Raw genomic sequence first — 22,296 nt, 5'->3', positions numbered from 1 at the left:
TGCTAAGCTCTGACAGGAGGGCTGAGACCTGTGCTCCATGCCAATACTCAGACATCACCCACAGCTGGCCCAGAACTCCTTGTGTAGCCTTTCTGGTACAAAGGGACATGGTTCAGTGGGCAGTACTGTTGTATGTGGATGGCTGGATTAGATGATCTTAGAGGTCTTTTCCAACCTTAATGATCCTACGGTTGGGTGAAAGCAGAGGAGCGCTCTAAGACCAGGCTTGTTCCAGGATCTTCTGAGGCTAATCAGAAAAACATGCACTCCAGCAGGGAACAGCAAAAGCTCTTTTAATTTAAGCACTTCACTTTCAGATAAGGCAAAGCCTTACAGAACATGCCAGAGAGAACGCGTCTCCCTGTGGAAAGTTGCTAAGTCAGGTATACCCAGCCCTCATCCCCACCGTTTTGCTCTCCTGATTAAGTGCTCAATCACACAGTTATGCAACTTCCCCCTCCAGCAATCCAGCGCAATCCTTCCCGAACATTAAAGAACAGAAAACCTACAGTCCAGATTTTCAGCCGTATCTCCTGTCAACAACACTTCTAGGCACAAATACTGGTGATTCAGTTCTAAGTGTTGGTGCTGCCCCCGATGCATGTTGGGCACCAAATGGTTTCCGTAAAAACAGAGGCAAACACTGAAAAAAGAAGACCAGACTTCTGAAAGGACACCATTGTCCTCTACGCCGTTCAGGACCTCAGCAGCACTCCAGCTTCCTGCTACTCCTCTTTAGTTCTCATCCCATCTCTTTAGGAAGAAAACAAAAAAAAACCATAACAACCCAACCACTTGTCTACAGTGCAGCTTCAAACTGTAGCAGCTTGCGTCAGCTCCAAGTGACATGCTCAGAACAGGAAACCAAATCTTTGCCAAATCAGAGCCACTGTTTTTCCTCAGTTTTCCATCTAACACTCAGAAAAAGAAACAGGAAGATGAAGTTTGTTCTGGCACTTTCTGGAGAGACATGAGCTCTCTAACCTACTCGAACAGGAATTTAATCTTTTAAGAACAAATTTCACATACAGCTTAATTCAAATCATCATTTCTGAAAGCTGGAGAGTTTGAAATGGGAAAATGTCCTGTGGGCTGCATCAGCTATGCAGCTGCTTCTAATTAAAGCTTCTCCTTTACTCTCCCTGGGCTACTTTCCAGCACAAATACTTTAGTCGGAGCTCAACCCATTTTTTTCCTCCTTTTCAGCTCCAGCCTGCCTTTGCCTCGGCACAGGCTCTCATGGAGCTAAACAAGAGGCGTAAAAACAAAAATGAAGGTATTTATCCAAATCTGAAGTATCCACATACCCACAAAGCTGCATTCAGTCTGACTAATGCTGTAAAGTAAAAACAGGAGATTCACAAAGGCTGCATTTTTTGGCTCTTCTGCTATGAAACTAACTGAATTTACCCCCCAATATTTAGCTCTCTTTTCCTTTGAAAAAGTTCCAGGAAAATATGTTCTGGTGGAAAAACCTTCTCACCTGCCACATTTTATCTGCCTGCTCACATTCATCAGCTCAGCCTCTACAAACGCACTCACAGGCAGCTTTAACCAGGCTACCAGATGTTTGACTGTCATGGGAGTTTCCTATTTGGGCCCAGTGATATCATCTGGAGATGCACAGAAGGAAGCAGATGGCTTTAATTTAAAATGTGAAGGGAAGAATTTCCTCGTAGTTTTGCTTCTACCCCCACCAGCCCAACACTCTGATTGGAAGATGCTTCAACAGCGGGGGAAAAAATGCAGTCTGATGACTAACGTGAGAAGGGTCTCAACTATTTAGCTACAGATTTTAACCAGACTTCCTTCAGGCTCCCGGCTTCTGACTCCCACACCTACACCTCCTCTCAGGAGGGAGAACAGGATTCTCTGGTTAGCTTAGTAAGCGTTCCTTCCCATGTCTCAAGGCTCTCGTTTATGCGTCATACTTTGAATGCAAACCATGGGATGGGACGGCCTCTCTGTTCTGTGCTTAAAGAAGTACACAACTATTGTCTCTAGCCCACAGAAAGCACTTGTACTGCATTCAGCTTGGATGTGTACAAAGGAGGAACAGCAGCTGAAGATTGAACGAGCAAGATTTAGTTCAGCGTTTTCGGACCACCTGAGCTCTGGACAGCTCTTGTTCAGCACGAGTAAATCACAACAGAAAGTTTTGACCAAGTGACTCAAGTCCCCGCTCTTCCCAGATTTGATGTGGAGAAGTGTACGTACTCTCCCCCTTTCTCCTCTGCCCTGGTCTCTAGGGTCTCCTTTAGCCGCTGAAGGGAGACTGAAGGAAGCAGGAAAGGGCAGTCCATTCTCAGAAAGGGACGTCTTCTCAACTTGTGTATTTAGCCTTTCTGGAAAACTCTCAGACCTCGTCCTGCTATGAGGTCTCCTACGGGTATTCCCCATTGACTGGCCTCGAAGGGATTAGTCCCACAAGACTGATCCTGAGAAGATATCCGCTGCAGTCCCTGAAGCAGTTTTAGTCTAGGATCTTGTCTTCAGTCCCAGAAGTCCTCATAAATGACTTCTCACTCAGATGTAAGAAGATCCAGCTGGAAGGAAAGGTAGTTCAAAACCCCAGTAGGGGGGCTGAAATTATTTCAGGGGCTAGAGTTGGGTTAGAAACCCTGTACTGCCACGCTGCTGCCTCTGAGTTTAGCTTTGAGGTCCCACTAAGCCTGTACCACACGAAATTCAGCACACGAACAGAAAACACATTGCTCACTGAAGAGGCACAAAAGCACACAGCTGCACAGAGCTTGACAGCTTTGGGCATAAAGGACGTGCTGTGGGATACAGCCCTTTTGGCATCAGCCTGCTTCAGCAGCCTCCAAGTCTGACTAAGCACAGCAAATGAGCCACAGTTACTACCGGGCTTCTTACCATCAGCCCAACAAAGGACGAGTGCTCAAGCAGTACTTCAGTTTGCATAGAGCTACTGATATCCCTCCTGGACACACACAGTGTGCAGCAGTTGTAAGGTCAAAAATTCAGTCTTAAAAGCCTATAAAACATGAGAAGCAGCAAGACTCAGTTTCCTCCCCCAGGCCTGGGGCACCCCTACCCCAACTCCCTCCTTTCTCACTTCTGCTTCTCTCACTGGCACAGTCTTGCTTCTGCTCCCTGCCACTGGGGCACAGGGGAGGGAAGCTGGAGGAGGCCACAGCTGCAAAACAAGGGGAAACCAGCTAAGCTGCTGCTTGCTGCAGGGCCCTGCTGAACGTCCAGCACAGGCCATGGCAATGTTTGTTACCACATCCACCTGCTGCAGAGCCGAACCCAGCACTAAGAGAACAGAGGGTAGCACGGCCAAAATCTCTGCTCTGCTTGTCCTTGAAACAGCTGCCTCTACCCACAACTTCTCACTCTGCCTGCAATCGCAGAAATATTATTGCAAGATAGCAGTACTACCCCCCAGGCTCTTCCTACTGCTGCTTCCCAGTTATCCAACAGCAGGGAGAGGAGTAGAAAGGGCTTTCCCATGATGTTCACAATTAGCGTTAGGCAGCAAGATGTTATCCCGATTCTTCTGCTGGAGACAAGAGTATGCAAGAAGGCTCCCTCACGCTTAACACTCCAGTGTACCACAGGGTGTCTAGAGATGCTTTGAGATAAAATAAATGGCAGTGCAAAACCAAGCCAAACCACAACTGAAACTGCTTTTAGCCAAAGCAGGACTCAGAAGGCTTGGAAGGACGGGTTCCCTTCATAACGCTATAAGACGTTCCCATTTCTACGGCAGATATGCCCACGTTCCTTGGAATAGGGTCTGCGTCCTCACCACACCAGTCAGCAAATGAGTACAGAACGATCTCTCCAGCAAAAATTCTGCCCTTGGAAGAAGCAAACACAGGAATGCGTAATTTTCTAAATATAAAACCAAGGTCAAAGAAGGTCAGTAATTCTATCAAACAGTGCCACAAGATGACAGCCATGGGCCTGGAGCATTACCAGGGGAACCGAGCTACTTAAAGGGCACTCGCAAGACCCATACGATGAAGACCCAGTTCCAAGTTCCTTACAAGGGTCACAATCGCCGTTCCCATAACAGAAGCCAGACCCACCAGAATAAAGGTTCCTCAGTAGAAATTGTGCTCTCTTTTAATGGAGCAGAAAATCCCGACTAAAATCTGACAAAGCAAGCTCTCACTTGCTGCTTCGCCAAGTATTTGGACTAGATGTTTTGCTTATCAGCGCTCATGTTACCCATCTCTTATTCATCACATACGATTACTCCCAATGCAGGTTCTTCTTCAGTTGTTCATTTGTTTCTTACAGGCAGCAAGGTTAAATGGTCAGACTGACCACACACTAGAACAAACAACTGTGCCGAGAGGAGGTACAGAAAGAGGAAGAAAGGCAACTGCAATAACTCACTGCCCAGCAGAGGAAGTACTACAGAAAACTTGAAAAAAAAAAAAGTGGAAGGCGTGGAGATTTAGATCATCAGTGAGCTATCCCGCAGACCTAGACGCCAAGCAACTTGCCTTATTAATAAGTTCAGTTTCCTGAACAAACCATTACTGCGCTCACAGGCATCAAAAATTCAGAAAGTCATTTAGTTGATGACACCAGATAGAAAGTTCCTCTATTCAGAGTTCCTCATCATGCAGGAACAAACCCCCCCAAAAAAAACACAAAACAAAAAAAAACAAAAAAACACAACCAAAAAGTTAAAACCAAAACAGGATGCTAAGAATCAGTCTGCTAAAGGTAAAGTCTCCACAGCCGAGGGTTGGTTCTTTTGTTCTGTTTGTTTGGGGTTTTTTTTGTATTTTTCTTTCCTTTCTGCAAAAAAGTTCTTGAACCAGAGCTAGAAAACAGACATATTCCTCTCTATATATTGGCCTTTTCAGTTACTCTGGTGCCTGCAAAAGAACTTAGCTGTTATGCGAAGGAGAGATTGGCTTAAGACCTGCAAGTCTTTGCTTTAAAAGGAGGAAGGCAACATTAGAATTATACATGCAGTTACTGCTCCACTTTCTAAAAAAACTTAATGGTCAAATCTACCACTGTGATAAACGTATCAAGACCTAGACTGCACTACAGATACTGAAAGGAAGTTAAACTCTCAAACAAACTGAGTAAACAGTCTAGGATATAGTTAACAGGAACATGTAAGTTGGAGAAAATGTCCTTTGGAAGGTACAAGCAGCACCAGCATCAATACCAATTGTGTTTATTGCCTTTGTCATGACCCACATACTTCGGCTCCAGACTCACACACTTAGGTACTCATCAGACAGACCTACTAACTTCTCACACTTTCTTGCTTCAGTCTTTAAATAGGGTTGAAAAGTAGGAAAAGTTCCAACTTTGTTTCAGAAGGGCAGCTCATTTCTGTTGACAGCAATCTAAAGCAATTGAAAGGAAAGGCCTCGGAAGCAGTAAGAGCTGGATTTAAAAAAACAGCAGTAAAGAATAGTAAGTTACATATTCAGCTCTTTATGGCCTACTTGCACATCAGGCATTGGTTTGAAACTGAGAACCCCAACTAAGATGATGATTTCCCTTTGTGTGTGCCACAGGTGCAATTTAAGTACATCAAGTTTGACGCACCATATTCACAGAAAGAACTAAAGAGTGTGGCTGAGGGAGATGGACACATAGAAAAGGGTGAAGAACTGAGTCACGCGTTAGCCAAGCTAAATCAACATGACAAAATTCACTGATTCTTAAGCAATGTGAGAATTAAGGAAAGAAGGATTTAGCACGCTAGGAAATGGCACAATTTGCACTGGTCAAGTAAAAAAGGTTTAGAAAATAAATCTATTTGCTGTAGATGTAGTAAACAAGCCCTAACAAACAAAGACAACTTATATTTTTGCAAAATAACTTAATTTTTAAAAATCTAAATATTACAGTTAAAAAAGGTGAACACCGTTTAAACAGACACGATCCCATTCTTCAGGCACCACTCATTCTTCCAAAGCTCTTGCTGATGATCAGTTTTCCATGCATCAACAAAGTGAAGGCACCACTAAAGATGGGTGTCAACGCCCACCAAAATCAATCACGAGACGCGTGGGTGTTTGTTTGGCCTTGTTTATTTGTTTGTGACTCCCATCTTACTTTTCTAGCACACGGAAGGGAATTGGCACTCTTCGAAGTGCAGAGTAATTCTGAAAAAACTCAAGAATATTCAATTTGGGGCTGAGGCTCTATAAGCTAACTCCAGCTATGAGACGGAGAGCAAGATCTGATTTAACTTGCAGGTCTCCTGAAGCAAGGTCTGGTGTTTATCTCTGATGGGTTTTGTCTCTCTTCCTACCCAAAGGGAAAGCAATCAAGCAGATGGGATCCAAACACAGAAGTCTGGATGAGAACTCCAGATTCCTTACATTGTAAGTTAGCACAGAAGAACTAACACACAAGCAAGAAATACTGACTGTGCTAAACCATCAATGCCGAATGCATCCAGTAAGTAAATCTTTACAATTCACATTTCTTCTCTTTTTATGATCCTGAATGAAAGAACACTAACAAATGAAATGATTAGAAATTAAAGCAACTTACTTGCAATATCCTGTACCATTTTGATAAGGAATGCACTTCCCCTCATTAACACAAGGCCTGGAATCATCCATACACTGTAAAGCTGAAAGGAGAAAGAAAGAAACACAGCATTTAATTTGGTAGCAATACATGTCAAGTCAAAGCTTCATTTACATATTGTGGGGAATGAAAATCTTATAACTGAGGATTTTATATGACTGGAACAAACCCAAAGACACTATCACATAGTTTAATTTAAACTTTGGCAGCATTAAGAGAGACAGACTGAAAGAAGAATAAAAAACACAGATTTGCTCATCAGGTGACTAAATGTATCCAGAATTTCTTTTAGGTAGATTTTCAAAGCCAAGCACAGAATAATTTCAGCAAGCTGGGTGTAATCACATCAGCACTTGCATATTTTAGCTTTAGTGTCATACAGTTACTACTTCCTGATCAAAATTCTGCAGTGAAATTCTCCAAAACAAGAGGCAATGACTCCTAAGCCTCCTTTCAAAATACGTTAAAGTTTTTCCTTTCTTGCTACTATCTCCAGGGACCCGTGGCATTGAAGTACTGTCATCTGTCCAACAGAAGCTTCCCTGCTGTAAGTTTCTAGCAATCCAGACAGCAAAGACTTGGGTATTTGTGAGAAGGAAATACTGAGTACCTCAAACTTGTCATTTTCAGCATGGTGTTTTAAAGAAGGCATTAAACATTACATAGCTCAGCACTGAACAGTTTTCCTCCAAGTTTATTGGAACTTGTAGTGGCATCAGTTCTGATGGAAGTGACACTGCGAGTGCTCATCTCTTGGCCAGGACCCGAACCAGCAAGCTGGCTATGTTCTGAAGGCAGCAGATGGGCAGGAAATATGGAGCACAGGGCACTCCAGAACCACAGAGATTGAATCAGCCCATCTAGACCAAAGCCTGCCATTTGAATAGCACTGAACCAGTGGGCAAAGCTCTAGGAATCAGAAGACCAGGGACCTATCCCAAACTTTACCCATGCACCCAGAAGTCCTGTCCTTCAGCTGCCACCACCCAGAGTCTTTTTGGGTATTTCACAATAACCCTGGTGCACATAAACAGGTCGCACGCCCTGCGAGGTGCAGTGCTTCAAGCTGGCAACCCCTGTAGATCACAGCTAAATCAAACCCAGGAGCATTATTAATATTTCCCACACACGAGCACGCCTGTTTCCTGTTAACTCGATTTCTGAAAATGGGGCACTTGGATAGCACTGCTCATGCAGAGCTCTCAGGAAATGAACCAAATTCCACTCGGAGCCCCTTTCAGATAACCTCGGGGTCAGGGTTACTAAGCAACAGAAATATCAGCATGGATTTTGTATGGCATTCCCCCCCACGGCGGTCAGACACGCTTACACTGATCCGCACCTGTCTGACAAGTTTTATCCCATTTACCAGCAGCATCCACAAGCCTCCAAACCTCATCTGCTCCTGCCAGAAACCAGAGGTGCAGCAGCTCGCTTTCAGAGCAGGAATTAGCTGCAGCGAGCACAGCTCAGACACACCATGCTCAGTGGAAGCTGCAGAAAGACTGCTAACGATCGGACCCCTCCACCCACCTACGCTAAGCGTCAGGAGCTGCAAAAGCGAGCCTCGAGGAACCAGGAGGGAAAGAGAGCTGGCATTCCCACCTCACTACCTTAACACTCTGTTAGCTTTTATTTTTTAAACCGATCAAGCCAGTGAAGCAAATGCTCAGAGGATTATTTCCTTTGTGCCCAGCTTTCAGACGGGATTTTGTAACCCCTTGGAGCACCCGCGTCCCCAGCGAGAGCTGCCCGGCCAGGATTTTGTAACCCGTGTGGTAAAAGCTTAACCAGCGCCTGGCCAGCCTGCACAACTGCACCAAGCAGCACGGCACGGCCACGGCTCCCGGCAAGGATCCCATCCAGCAACTCCAGCTCTGCTTGCTGGGCCACGCACGGCTACCGCAGAGAGGCTTTGGCAAAGTAATGATTAATTTTCCCCTGTTTTTTTGACAGCTTTTTTTGCCTCGTACCGCTGCTTAGAGGGTCATTAAATGACCAGTAGTCCTTGGAATTCTTTAGCAGGGATGGATTGAACAGTGGAATGCAGGCAGCTAAATACATACTGCATATTAAAACTTAGAACAGAGCAAAGCTAAAAAAGACAAAAAAATGACTTTTGCAGCTTAAGACTAAAACAGACTGAACAGAAATGCATTGAAATGTGACTAGAACTGAAGTTAACATAAACATAACAATATTCCAAAATGAATATTAAAAGTAACATGATGACCTCTCCTCAAAAAAAAAAAAAACAAATCACAGGGGAAATCGAAGGCTGCAGTTCTCAGAGTAGCATTAACATTTCTGTGCACAAAGCACTGCCTTCCTGTATTTCATGGTATCTTCAACAATTTCACAATGCGCGCAAAACCAAGGCATTTCAACACCACTTACTTCAAAAGCTGCCTTTCTGCTACTGCACTATCCTGTGCTCAGAAGTTAGTAGTACCAGAAACCACCTTCTACCCCAGCCAGCGTGAGAAGTTTGAGACATCCATTACACTAACTAGAGATATTTTGTTGTGTACAGCATGATACTCTTGTTTTGACAAGAAAGTCAGCCACTTCTCTATCACCCATACTATGCTGCCCAGACTGGGATGGAAGGGCTGTTTTGGCTGTCTTCTTCTGCGCTTAAATAAAAATAAAAGCAATGGGGATTGTTTGCTGGGTTTCTGGCCCTGCCCCAGCCTCGCTCAGGTGTGCTGCAGGTCTCTGTGGGGAAAGCCCAGGGCTCCCCGCTGCACCAGTCCCATTGGGCACCATGCGGGGATATGGGGAAATCACCCCGTGATTACCAAAACTGCCTGAAGCCCTTACAGGTGAAGCGAGCAGGCCACCACTTAGGGAGAGAAGTGTTTAATTTCTAGCATGCATTCTAGATAAGCTTGAAAGGCCTCTAGGATGAGGGCTCTAAGTGTGCCCGAGACGAATGCTATCAGCAGCATGACCCAGCCTAGAGCCCACACAAACCCTTGCAGCACGCCTGCATGTAAGCCCAATTTCAACCCAATACAGTAACTGGCCAACCAGGACTGCTCTCCAAGGCCAGAGTGCAGCACAACGAGCACGGGCACAGAGTGTTACCCTCAGAACAACCATTGGAAGTGCCGTGACTTTGAGCATCTGAAACAGAACTCCGAGTTAGCTGCAGTATGGTTTAGCTCAGGTTTCATGTTTTTGGCTGAAGAGATAGTTAAAGTAAACCTAGAGGAAAAGAAGTTACACTTCTGCCTCACTGTTCTTTAAGGATGCCAAGATGATCTGAAAGCTATGATTTGGTTTCTGTTCTTCACCTGCACACTATAAATTCAGACTCTTTCCAGGCTAGAAAACTGAAAGAAATAGCAGAGTTGGCATCTGGAGCTGTAAGCATCGGAGCTGAGCTTTTAAAAGAGCAGGCTGCCACCGGGAAACAAAGCCACAGCCAGAAGAAATCTGAACGGGCTTTGTAGCAAGCACTAACAGGAAAGTAAGGCCAACAAGCTCCTCACCCGTAAGTCCAGAAAAAGTTGAGCAGAAATAAACCCCTGAAATACCCAAACAAGTAATGCTGCAAGGAAGGACGTTATGAAGTTGGTTTCCTGTAGCTCTGTGAAGCGTGGCCGATGATCCTGCATCTAAGAAGGCTCTGACCAAAGGTTTTACTGCAAAAGGGGAAACGGATCTTCTGACAGAGCCTGCTGGACCACTGAACACAGCTGAACATAGTACAGCCTTCCTATGGAGTGACACTGCACTGGTCTCTCTCCTCTTTCTGCCCATAAGTTTTCCATTAAGTTTATAGAAACTCGATATCTTTATATCTAGACGTCTGACACATTTGGCTGAAACTTGGCTCCAAGTGCACGCATTGTCTTGGGGGGAAAAGGTTGAAAACAACCTACTTATCACACAGAAGAAAAAACCTGTAAATACAACGTTAAATACTTGAAAGAAAATGAGAGGGCAAAATACATTTCGGATAGGATCACCGCAACTGACATCATTTCAACTGTTGCCATCACACACCAGGACGATGGAGAGAGGGACTCGGAGCCTAGAGCTGGCAGCTGCGGGGCAGGAAGCACAGGAGCCACGTCTGCCAGCTCCTCGGCTCTGAAGTACCACCAGCACGGTCAGAAACCACAGCCACACCGCACATCAGGGCGCCAAGGGAGTGAAAAACTGCTCCTGCTTCCCGCCAGGAAAAGAGAGTGCAAAAGCAGCGGCCAAGAAAACCCTGAATGAGGAGGAGCAATTCCAGAGGAAGACGGGTAGCTTCTCTCTGTGCCGAAAGGGGCAACATTCCTCCACAGCAGCAGCTGGCACTGCAGAGAGCGAGGGAGCCGACTGCTCAACAAGCTGTAAGGAATAATGCCGAGAACGCCCTGAGACAGCCTGGTTTTGAAGGAAAACCACAAAGGAGAGATAACTAATTACATTATACACTAACCTTGAAAGATTACGGTTCAAAAAAGATTATGTATTGAGGAAGAAGTCACTAATTTTTCTCGTCAGATGCGGGGCTGAGCAGAGCGCAGGGCAGCACGAAGGAATTCGGCCCGTGCACACCGTGAGAGAGAAAGCCCCACGATCTAAACTGGTTAGGCTTCTTTTGCCAGCTTCTCCAGACTTCATAAGTGTAAAAAAAAAAAAAAACCTTCAGAAATGTGTATTTAAGAGGATTTTAGAAGAACAAGGCTGTAAGAAGAGATTTTGTTTTAGAAATCCATCTTTTTTTTTTTTTTTTAATATGAGCTCAAGAATCCAGGAACTGGCAAAAGCAGCTAATCTGCCCTCTTAAAAGCAGAGCTGGGAACTGTTGTCCAAACTCACAGGTAAAACTGAAGTCCTTCTGTCTGAGGTATCACTCTAGGAGCCAGTCAGAGGACTGTATTCCTACCAGATGTAGCGGCATTTCGCACAACACTTCTCTTGTTGAAGAAGTGCTGATAAAAGCTGAAGTTATAACAGACATGGAATTCAGGATGAGTTTGTAAAACAGTTCAAAATCCCATCAGTAATCACATATTCCATTTCCTTTCACAGCCACTGTTCCCTGCCTTCCCCTGTTTTCAGTTTTCCAAACAAAGCCAAAATGCCTCAAATCCACAGCTGCAACATAAAGCATTTAGTTAGAAAAAAAAGTTCTCGACAAAAAAATGTAGGGAAGGCAATTAAAGAGCTGAGGAGGTATTGGTGTTTCTATGGAAATCTGGCAGACAGAAGCCATGCTTGCGTGTTCTCCATAGTCTTCCATCATTCTCCAGCACTAAATCTTTATTAATTCGAACACTACGAATGCCTGCCCTGCCAAAATGCCAGCCCGCTGCTTGCCGTCAGCTTCCATCGCGGCCCATGGTGATGTCAGAGCAACAAGATTAAGACTTGCTGCTTGGAACAAACAGCAGACACCAGCGCCGTTTTGAGATACAAAGCTCTTTTTTCATCCTCGTGCAGGCTAAAAAAAGGACATGTGCCCTAGGAACAGACTATTTTCTAAACAGAATGAGCAATTATTTCTGCAGCCCTCAGAGGACCGCGTGTTTAGAACGATACAGGCCATACTTCTTCTGGATGGCATCGACAAGACACAGCTCTCAATTTCTGTTGGCAAGATAATTTCAGAATGAATGCACAGAAAATAAGAATAGAACTACAGAAGGACTTTAGATGCTTAGAGAAGTTCTCCCCCCCCCCCCCCAAGATGGATGCCATTTCCTTAATGGGTGAGAATTAAAGAATCACTGCACTATCCCTTGGCTTTGCAGCCTTTAGCCATGAGTACAAACTTACGTTGCTTCCTTTAAGCTTGAAGGTGCACGCTGCAGCCATCTGGTTCTGCTGTTAGATGAGATGCCAGCATGCAGAAGAAGCGGGCTGCCAGCGCCCCATTGCCCTGCCATCACCTGCTCCCAGCTCCACAAAGGATGCGGGGCCCAATCCCACCTGCCCAGACCCCTGTGACAGCAAAGGCCACATCCAGCCTAAGGGTTCAAAGGCCTTTCACAACACAGACAGAACTTTGGTAAAGTGGAGAGGGTGAATAGGATCAGAACATGCTGGAGGGAAATAGCAAGTTGCTGTAATGGCAGCAAGACACCCAAAATAAGGAGGGAAATAGCCAAGGAAGACAACAAAGAAACGGAAGAGATTCCAGTGCCAAATGCTACCAGAGGCACCAGTCCTCTTTTCCCAAACATTCAGGTCTTGAGAACAACAGTGAGAGTATCGTCATGTCTTTCTGCTCTCAGCAGTGCCCCGCAGGAAGTGATGCGAGTGAGCCAGATGCTAATCACACTCAGTTTTGAAAGTCTAAACCAGCACCTTTGATAAGAACAAATGTGATACAGTAACGCCTTCAAGTGATCGAGTAAAACTTGCTGTTCAGCAAACCCCGATCAAGCAAGCAGACCAGCACTGTCAGCGGGATCTCAAGTCCTCAAAAGATCCCAAGTGCAGTCCACAATATCTTTGTGGGGCCCCAGACGCCCACCTGCTCTGTAGTGAAACTGGACTCAGAACTCAAGTTGTTCACTTTGGCAGTGAAAAAGGTTATTAACGATGGAGGGTAATTAGGGTGGGCTTTACCAGTGAGCATTCCTGTTTCACTCATTGCTGGCTGATCAGACAAGGAGCAAATCACCACCATTAAGAGTAATTATCAGGAAAGTGGCCTCACCAAAAGTGCAGGTGTTCCCGCCCCGCCCCAGCTCACTGCAGCTTCAACTGCAGGCTTCTACAAACTAAACAGAGGCCCAACTGGAAAAGCAAGTTGCCGTGCCATTGGGCTTGCATGATGAGGCAGCGCTGAGCCGTCCAAACCATCGCGCATCCAGGAGCCTCCTAGTTATTGACCAAGAGGGCTGACATCAGACCGTTGCAGCCTCTTGCACAAGAGAATCAAGACAACTGAATAGACACCTGAAAATACCCTTTCAGTGACTTCACGTTTCCTTTCTCCACTCACTGAAGAAATGGAGGTGAGCACTCAGGAGCTGTCGCCAGCCTGGGAAAGCCACCCTGCTTGGCCTGAGGGTTTCCACACGCGGGCAGGGCTCGGGCAGATACTGCAGGTGCCACTGCTGCTCCACACAGCCCTGCCGGGGCGGGAGCCTCGGGGGCAGCAATGAGCTGGGAAGCTGCTGATATTAAGGCAATGCTTAAGTCAATGGGCACAACGTGCAGTCTTTGCAAAACTAGCGTTTCGCCATCTTAGAATGACAGAATCATTAAAGTTGGAAAAGACGTCTAAGATCATCCAGTCCAACCATTAGCCACCAATATTTACTGACTAAACCACATCCCTCAGTACAACATCTAAATGTTTCTTGAACATCTCCACGGACAGTGACCCTACCACCTCCCTGGGCAGCCTGTCCCAGAGCATTACCGCTCTTCCTGAGACGGAATTTTTCTGAATATCCAACCTGAACCTCCCCTGGCACAACTTGAGGCCATCACGCCCTGTCCTACCAGCCTGCTCTCCTGCGGGACGGGCGGGATGCTCACCACCACACGAACAAGGACCACCACTGTACTTACTGGGCCGTGTAAGCCCTACTCCTGATATGCAACATGCCTCTCCTCTACCAAGAGAACCTACTTCTGTCCTTATAAGACACCTACGCCATTAAGAGCCTTTGCCTTTCCCGTCCTTTTTGAGCAAACCTGACCAAACCACGCTCAGGAAACACCTTTTCTCCCACTCCCGATGCTCGGAGCGCTTCTGTAACGTAAGGGCAGAGCCGGGCAGGTCGCGCCCAGGACGGGCTCTGGGGATGAGGCGCTTCTGCCGGCTGCCCACCCGCGGCCGCGTCGGGCCGAGCACCCGGCCCGGCCGAGCGGGGCGCAACGCCCACGCGTCAAAGCGGCCGGCTCCCCCCGCCCAGGGCAGAGGAGCGGAGCGCGGGCTCCCTCCCCCTTCTGCTCCTCCCCGGGGGTAAGGGCCCCCTCCCCAGCGCCTCGCCCCGCGCCTCAGCCCCGGACCCCGCGCCTCGCCGCCTCCCCCCGCCCCGCACTCACCGGCCGCGGGCTCGGCGCGGCTCAGCACGGCNGCCCCGCGCCTCAGCCCCGGACCCCGCGCCTCGCCGCCTCCCCCCGCCCCGCACTCACCGGCCGCGGGCTCGGCGCGGCTCAGCACGGCCAGCACCAGCCCGAGGAGGGCAGCGAACGCCGGCCCCGCTCCGCGGGCCATGCCCACAGCCGCTCTCCCGCCCGGCACCTCGCAGCCCGCCGCAGCCGCGCGGAGCGATCCTCCGACAGAACCGCCGATGGCGCCCGCGGAGGGACACGGCCGCACCGCCCTCGCTTCCTCCGCCCGCCCCGCCCCGCCCCGCCCCGCTCCGCCCCGCTGTGCTCCGCCCGCCCGCCGCAAGGGGGCGCTCGCACGGGGAGCGCGCGGCGGGGTGAGGCGGGACGGGTGAGGTGGGATGCGGGGCGCATCGTGGTGCGGGGCGCGGGGTCCTCGTGCGGGTAGACAGAGAGGTGATGGGGCTGCGAGGGCTGCGAACGGGCCGGCAGGAGGGCGGTGGGGATGGGAGTGGAGGGCAGGGCCCTAGCAGGGTGGGTGTGTTGGCGGCCACCTTACAGGCCGCCGGTCCTCGGGTCCTGAAGGAGCGCCGGCCCGCAGCCTGAGGTGCTGGCATGTGGCCTTGTCTCTGCCGCGGACGGGTTGCGGCTGGGGCTGGGGGATTGCCGGCCGCGTGCCGTGAGGAGTGGTATTGCCGCCTCAGCTCCACGAGAGCTGGTTGTCCGCACAGCGGGCAGGGAGAGGAACCTGGGGTCACGGCTGCACAAGTGGGAAGGCTCTGACAAGTCCCTGTTCCCAAGCAGTGCGGCAGTGGAGAGATGCATACGGTGCAGAGAGATGCATATAGTGCAGAGAGATGCACGGTGAAGGGCAGCACCAGAGACCCAGCGTGGGATGCCGTCCTGCAGACAGTGCCCAGAGAATGCGGCGTTGCCACCACCACAGACAGGTCAGGCACCTAGGACTGAGCCGGGCTCTGTGACTGCACTGCTGACTTAGTGAGGCAGTGCGGGCAGGGGCAGCCCCAGCATAGCCATGAAACTCCGTGCAGGGCGGAGGCAGCTGCTGGGCAGAGGCCAGGAGCGCTGTGGGAAGCTAGAACTGAAAATGGCTTTTGCTGCCAGAGGTTCACTCCAGTGTGAGTGAGAGTTCACTTGTCTGAAGAGCAGGTGTGCAGGCTCTTAGTGTTATCTCAGCCCTACATGTTATCTCTTCCTTGCGTTGAAGCACCCTGTTGAGAGTGGCAAAACCCAGGAAGAGAAACAAATTCTCCCAGAGGAGGTTTGCAGAAAGTAGTGGCGTTATAAAGCAGACACTATTTGCTGTAGTGAGGGTCTGGATTCAATCTCAAGAGCCCATCCGGCGCTAAACCATCATTTAAAGCGTTAAAAATCCTTCTGCTGCAATTCCAGCTCCTCGCAGACTGAGAGCTCTTTGTGTTATGTGCTGACATGGCATGCTGGCCTGCATCTCCTGCGAAGGGAGGATTGTGCCGAGCTCAGGGGAAAGAGGGGGGTAATGAATAAAGTCCAGTGTTTTCCCCCTTTAATTCACTGGGTCTTTGCGGCTCTTCCCAGGCATGGAGCTGGATTGTTAGTGCCGTGCCACCATGAGGGAAAGAGCCCAGCGATTTTTTCAGGCGTGCCTGGGCAGGGGTTTGCAACTTGGACCAAGCCTTTCCCACTGCCTTGCACAGCTGCTGGACCTTCCCATCGCTCATGGGCACACAGCAGCGCGTTGCAGCTGGGCTGGGACTGCTATCAGGTGCTGCTTGCAGCAGTACTCCTAGCACGCTGGGCTCCCCTGAGCGCCTTGCGTGTGTGGGTGAAGACCTGGAGCATGCCCAAGACTGCAACTAACTGCAGGGACAGCTTCGTGCTTGAGACTGCACTTTACCGCATCTGCAGGCTGTGGGGTGGAAGGCAGAGTCTGAAAATAGAGGCCTGATGTTTGAATGGGAATTGAGGAGTACAAACTCTCTACATGTAAATTATGGGTAGAAGAAAATGATCACTAAGCCAAGCTAGGAGGAGACGAAATAAAGGCAGGAATGTAACTGGAATGGGGAGGGCTTGGGTTCAGTCTTCCTAATGTAGCTAATTTGGGAAGAATTCTGATATTTCACTGAAGGCTGCAATTTCCAGCTCCCCCCAGTGCTGTGCATTACTCATTATCCCTGACCTTGAAATGGGCAGTGCTCCCTCACTGGCATTTGGCTTGGCCTGGTTGCAAGCTACTTCTCCTCCAAGCTGGGGCAGCATCTGCAGCTGCCCCAGCACGGCTCTCAGGGGCTGACACGTGGCCAGGCAAGAGCAGCAGAGGAACATAGGGCACCCAGTGACATCCCCAAGGTAAAGCTCAATCAGTTCCCCGTCTCAGACTGGTGGGTCTGCCTCATTAAGCGACAAACTGTTTGCACGGGAGTTAAAAATATGGTTCAGCATTGCATCATCTTACACGCCCCGTTACAGTCCCGTTAAGAGCACTATATGCAGATAAACAAAGATTCATCACGTAGGGAAACCCACTGGCAGAAGTAGCGTGCGTTACACCAGCAGGCTGCAGACACAGCCATGTCATTTGACTCTGTTTCCCACCCGGAGATCACCAGTAGCCAGCGCTGGGGCTGGAGGACTCGGGCACCCCTTACTGCGTCTTGCTGGGTGCTGAGGGTGAGAGGAGGAGGGCAGCTGGAGAGCTGCAGCACGGCAAGCGGTGCCAGCTGAGGGATTAGCAGAGCTGAACAGAGGAGATCTGCAGTATCGCTATTTAAGCAGTAGTGGCAATTAGGGAAATCCTGGCACTTTGGCTGACAAAGGCAGGGAGATCAAGTGGTCAGTGAGCCCCAGCGCTGCCCTGCAGTGATGCCTTTGCAGCTTGGTGTTGCAAGTCTTCCTCTGAAATGGTTTCTGCAGCCTGTTCTGTAAAGTAGTGGTGCGCTTGTTTTGATATAGCGGTTGCAGGCTGCTTTTCAGCTCAAGCCTTTGTCACACTTCCTGCACCACTGCTTCAAAGCAAGCTGCCTTGCTGGCCATTGATGAGTGGTCATCCTGGGGTGATGGTGCTGGGCTGCCACCAGAGGTGTCGGGGTGCAGGTCCCAGTTGGGTGTGATCCCCAGTAGCTGATCTCTTCTCAAAAATGGGGGGAATGAGTCCCGCTCCAGCCTGTACCCTCTGGCCTGGCGGAGAGGAAGCCCAGAGGGACACGGTGCCAGGGACATGGTGTCCCCTCGGAGCTGCTGTCAGAGGAGTGCCCACAAGTTGGGGCCCTGCACCTGTTGCATGACACCTTCTGCCCACTGCAACCAGCTGGCTCATAGCTCTGAAACTGGGGGGCATGCTGCCCTGCAGATGTATGCCAGTGCTGTTGTACTCAGCTCAGCTCCGTCCATGGGGTACATTTGAGTCTGAGGTACACTGAGTGTACTTCTCACTGAGTGAGAAGTGCTTTGCATTTCCCCTGGCCCATACCTCACAGGGATCACTGGTTTCACCAGCTTTGCAGGAACTCATTGTCAGCCTCAAAATAAATTGTATTTTCTTGCACTAACCTTTCTGTGACATTGTTGGCAGTTCAGGCATTCAAACTTCTGCTCAGTACACACCCAAATGCCTGCCTTAAATCCGAGCGTTTTACACACCCATATCAAAGTTGCCTTAATTTTACCTGTCTGTGTTTTGCGGCGGGGGGGAGTCATATATCGAAGCTTTCTTTTTTGCAAACAGAGGAGCTGGAGCTCCATTAAAATAGAAGCTGGGTTCTTTCACAGTTTCAAGACTTCAGCAGTCAAGAGGGTTAATAAAAATAGGAGGGAGAGAGGCTTCCAACAAAATCCTCAGGGTTGGCAACCTTGCGCCTGCACTACAAATAGCTTGTCCTGTGGCTCATCTATTACTGTTAAAACTCACATGACTTGGCTTTCGCACTGATTGTCTTACCTGCTAGCTTAAAAAAAAGAGAAAAGACATTCCTGCATCAAGTGGGCTGGCTGGTGGGGAGGGAGCCCCGTGCGCCGCAGGAGTGCACCACGCGCCCACGCTGTTTGTGTGCGGCGGTTAATCGCGGGGAGAATTTTGGCTGAGTGGCTCCTGGGCTGCAGCACCTGCTCCAGGAGCCTGGGAATATTTATAACTGGTGTGCTGGTGGGCTCCTGTCCCAGAGGGGCTGTGTGGCTCTGCTTGTGCTGCTTTTACCAAAGCTGGTGACGTACAGGGTGGCTGCTAAACTCCTGGGGCCTTCCCGGGCCTGGGCATGCAACGGAGTGAGAATTCACCCACTTGCGGTTACCTTGAGCTGCTGGGGCTATACTTGCTGGAGGGGGCACCTAGGACAGACAGCCCTTTCCCAAGCAGACCCTAATGCAGCAGGACATGGGGACAGGACATTAGCAGCGTTTGTCACTCAGCTCCGGGAGAGGTCTCAGTGAACCCTGGGCTCCCCATACTCCCACTGGTGATAGGGATGAGCAGGGGTCTCAGGGTCACTGACTGAGCGCATTATTTCTGCTCCTCTATGCAAATCCTGTGTCTGCTTCCATTTTCGGGTGCCTGGGTGACAGGCGGCAGGGAGGGCACACTTTCAGCTCCAGGTTGTGTTAAAGTGTCCTGCTCCCAGTGAGCACAGGCAGGGGTACACGGTGAGCTGGGGCAGCAAGCAGTCCGTGGGGCACACTGCAGGGCTGGGGAGTTTAGAGGGAAGCAGAGCTGGCAGCAGCTCAACATGGGGAAGGAAGAAAAAAAAAATGACACAGGAAACGGGTTTATCATCTCTGAACAGAGCACCAGGGCTCAACCACAGGGGGTTTTACAAACCATGATTCAAAATCACATTGGGCTTCTCCCTGCAGCCATCACAGCAGAGAAAACCCCTGCAGCGTGGAGATCGGTGCCTGCCTGCTTGGCTATGGCTCTGCTGGGAGCTCAAGAGAGAGCTCCGCCCATTTCTGCTTTGTCTCCTGCAGTGAGTTTGCATGCTCAGGCACAGCTGCAGTCAGCTGGGAGCAGCTGCTGTGAGGCTCAGTGCTGTGGGCACAATGAACACTGGGTATCCCATGACCCAGGGGAGACCCAGCCAGCGCCTGAGCTGGGGACAGGCAGGGGAGGGGCGGTGGTAGGGTTGCCCCAAGTGGATGCAGAGCTGGGGAGAGGTGTAGGCAGCTATCAGAGGCTGTTGGGGAAAAGTGGACAGAGCAGTTGGGGAGGTGAGGTCAGAGCCTGCCTCTCTCAAGCGTTGGCTGTAGGGCCTGGGGAGCTGCTGGGCCCCAGAAAGGCTCAGATCTGGGGGTGAATAAGGCTGCCAGGAACTGCCCTGCCTTGTGGTCCAGCCCAGCTGCATCACCCCAGAAAGATGGGATGGGGCATTTTGGGGTGCCCTAGGACAGTTTATGGTGTGCTGAGACGAGCCACAGTTCCTGAAAGGGGCTACAGGACATCTGTGGAGGGTCTTTTTATGAGGGCATGTAGTGACAGGACAAGGGGAAATGGCTTTAAGCTGGAAGAGGGTAGATTTAGACTAGATATTAGGAAGAAATTCCTTACTGTGAGAGTGGTGAGACACTGGAACAGGCTGCCCAGTGAGGTTGTGGATGCCCTTTTCCTGGAGGCATTTGATGTCAGGCTGGATGGGGCTGTGAGCAACCTGGTCTAGTGGGAGGTTTCCCTGCCTAGAGCAAGAGGGTCGGAACTAGATGATCTTAATGGTCCCTTCCAACTCAAACCATTCTATGATTCTATGATCCGGGGAGGATTGCTCCCTGTAGTCAGCTGCCCTTGGCTGGCCTCCAAGCCTAGTTGTGGTAGCACAGTGCCCTGCCATCTGAAGAGCTTTCATTTTCAGGCAGCAGCGAAGACACATCCTCCTTTTCTAAAGGTCACTTCAGCAGCAAAGCAGCAGAGCAAGCAGCGAGGAGCAGGAGGCAGCCTCCCAAGCTTACCAGCCAGCTCACCCCAAGGAGCAGAGCCACAGGGTCCCCAAGGGAGAAAACACAAGGACTGGATGCTGTGAGGACTGAACCCCAACCCTTACTATCCTGGCCTTCACTGTGCAGGCTGTTACTTGGTGACTGGTGTCCTCAGGCAGATGTGTGAATCCCTGACACAGCGATGCCGGCACAACCCTTGGTGCCACTGGGACATTCATTCATGGCAAAGCAGCTCCCTCAAACCACCTGGGTTCAAACACTCCCATGACTCCAGAAAGAAAGATGCTGAACGTGGTTTTTTTTCCTCTCAAAAAAAGGGGAGGTGGGGGGCTGCAAGTGTTTAGAGCTGGTTCAAAGTGGGGGAAAGCAGCTGGTGCCCAAATAAACACAGAAACCAAAACCCTGTAGCACCCAAACCACTGCCCTCTGGGAGAGGTGATGATGCAGAGCATCGCTGTGGTCTGTACCAGATGGCACCTGGTTTACATGCGACACTGACAGCAGCATGCAAGGAGGCAGAGAACAGGATTTGCCACCCACCCAGCACAGCCTCCTGGTGGGTCAGGGTGGGCACAGCTCCATGCGATCCCTTCTACATTCCCCATTCCTTCCAGCACTTGGTGGGCATGGGGACACCCAGAAGTGCCCAGACCTGAACAGTGGCAGCAGCAAGTGCGCACAACGACAACAGCTTTTTTTTCTTAAAAAACAAACCAACCAACCCTCGGGCCCAGCAAAGCTGCGGGGCTTCAGGGAGGCTAGAGCAGTGCAACAAGATGGGGAGTCCTCAGGTAGAGTCCCCCAGCTCCGGCAGGGCTCTGCACCGTGCCAGCACTGCCATCTGCAGGCAGCAGCTCTGGGCCTGCACTGGCACTGACTGCTCAGGCTGCACGCCCTGCTCTGCACACAGCAGAGAGCTGTGGGTTAACTATGGGGTCTTTACCCTCCTGTGCCCCTAGAAGCAAAGAAAGTATCCTCTAGAACAACAAAGACATGAGTCACGCTGCCAAGGGGATTTTTCAGAAGCATTTATTTCACTGCTGACACTTGAGCTGCAGCAGGCAACTGCTTGCTGAGCTGCTGCTTGCCGCAGCAGCATCACCCCCTCAAGTCACAACAGTCCAGGTACAGTCGGTGTCTGCTCACCTTCCAGTACCCACATCACACACAGACCTACATCACTGGGACAGTCACCTGTTAGTGACACCACTTGTAAAGATTAAAAATAGTAATAATAAAGCAATCTACAAGGTAACACTTAGAGACATCATGCAGAAACCAGATAATTCTAGAGTACGTGACAGATCAGATTTGCTTGGTTGACTGACAGTGCTAACTGCTTCCCTGCCAGTCCCACATGTCACCAGGCTGGGCAGGACAACAGCTCCCCAAATCCCTACCCCGTGGCAGGAAACAGTTCCAGGACCCAGTTTATATTTCCAGAACTACACAAGAACACGTGCTTGTAAAAGGTACTGGGGAACCCTGAAACTTCCTTCTGTGACACTGCCTGCTTCCTACCAAGTTACAGAAACAGACACTTGAGTGCAGAAAAGAGTGGAAAGGCCTGAGCTTTAGGGTTTTGTGGTTTGGGTTGTTTTTTTTTTTTAAAGTTAAAAAAAGCTGACGGATAAAATTGTACTCCTAGCACAAGTGGAATAAAGTAAAATCACATTACACTGCGACTATATAGATTGGCCCGTGAGAAAGAAACAGCTATATACTATTGCCCATTATGAGTTTTTCTTCACCTACAATTTCAGCTTCCCAAGTGAGGTAGGGAGAAGGTGATTGCAGGAAAAAAAAAAA

At 49.6% G+C, this 22,296-nt stretch overlaps 1 protein-coding gene across 2 annotated transcripts in view; it reads right to left on the bottom strand.

Annotated features, from left to right (window-relative positions):
* Nucleotides 1-14,826, bottom strand: part of NOTCH2 (notch 2) — an 81,025-nt gene extending 66,199 nt beyond the window's left edge. Inside the window, exons 1-2 of one of the 2 annotated variants that reach the window (XM_021403986.1) lie at nt 14,650-14,826; nt 6,511-6,592 (exon numbers count right to left, since the gene is read on the bottom strand). In XM_021403986.1, coding sequence (XP_021259661.1) covers nt 6,511-6,592; nt 14,650-14,731 — 164 coding nt within the window. In that variant the 5' untranslated portion in view covers nt 14,732-14,826. Of the gene's footprint in view, nt 1-6,510; nt 6,593-14,559; nt 14,585-14,649 lie in introns of those variants that run through there. The other variant, XM_021403987.1, reaches the window with a different exon arrangement.

The sequence above is a fragment of the Numida meleagris genome, chromosome 7 (assembly GCF_002078875.1).
Source record: "Numida meleagris isolate 19003 breed g44 Domestic line chromosome 7, NumMel1.0, whole genome shotgun sequence".
NCBI classification, from domain to species: Eukaryota; Metazoa; Chordata; class Aves; order Galliformes; family Numididae; genus Numida; species Numida meleagris.
This window is presented reverse-complemented; position numbering and strand designations above follow the sequence as displayed.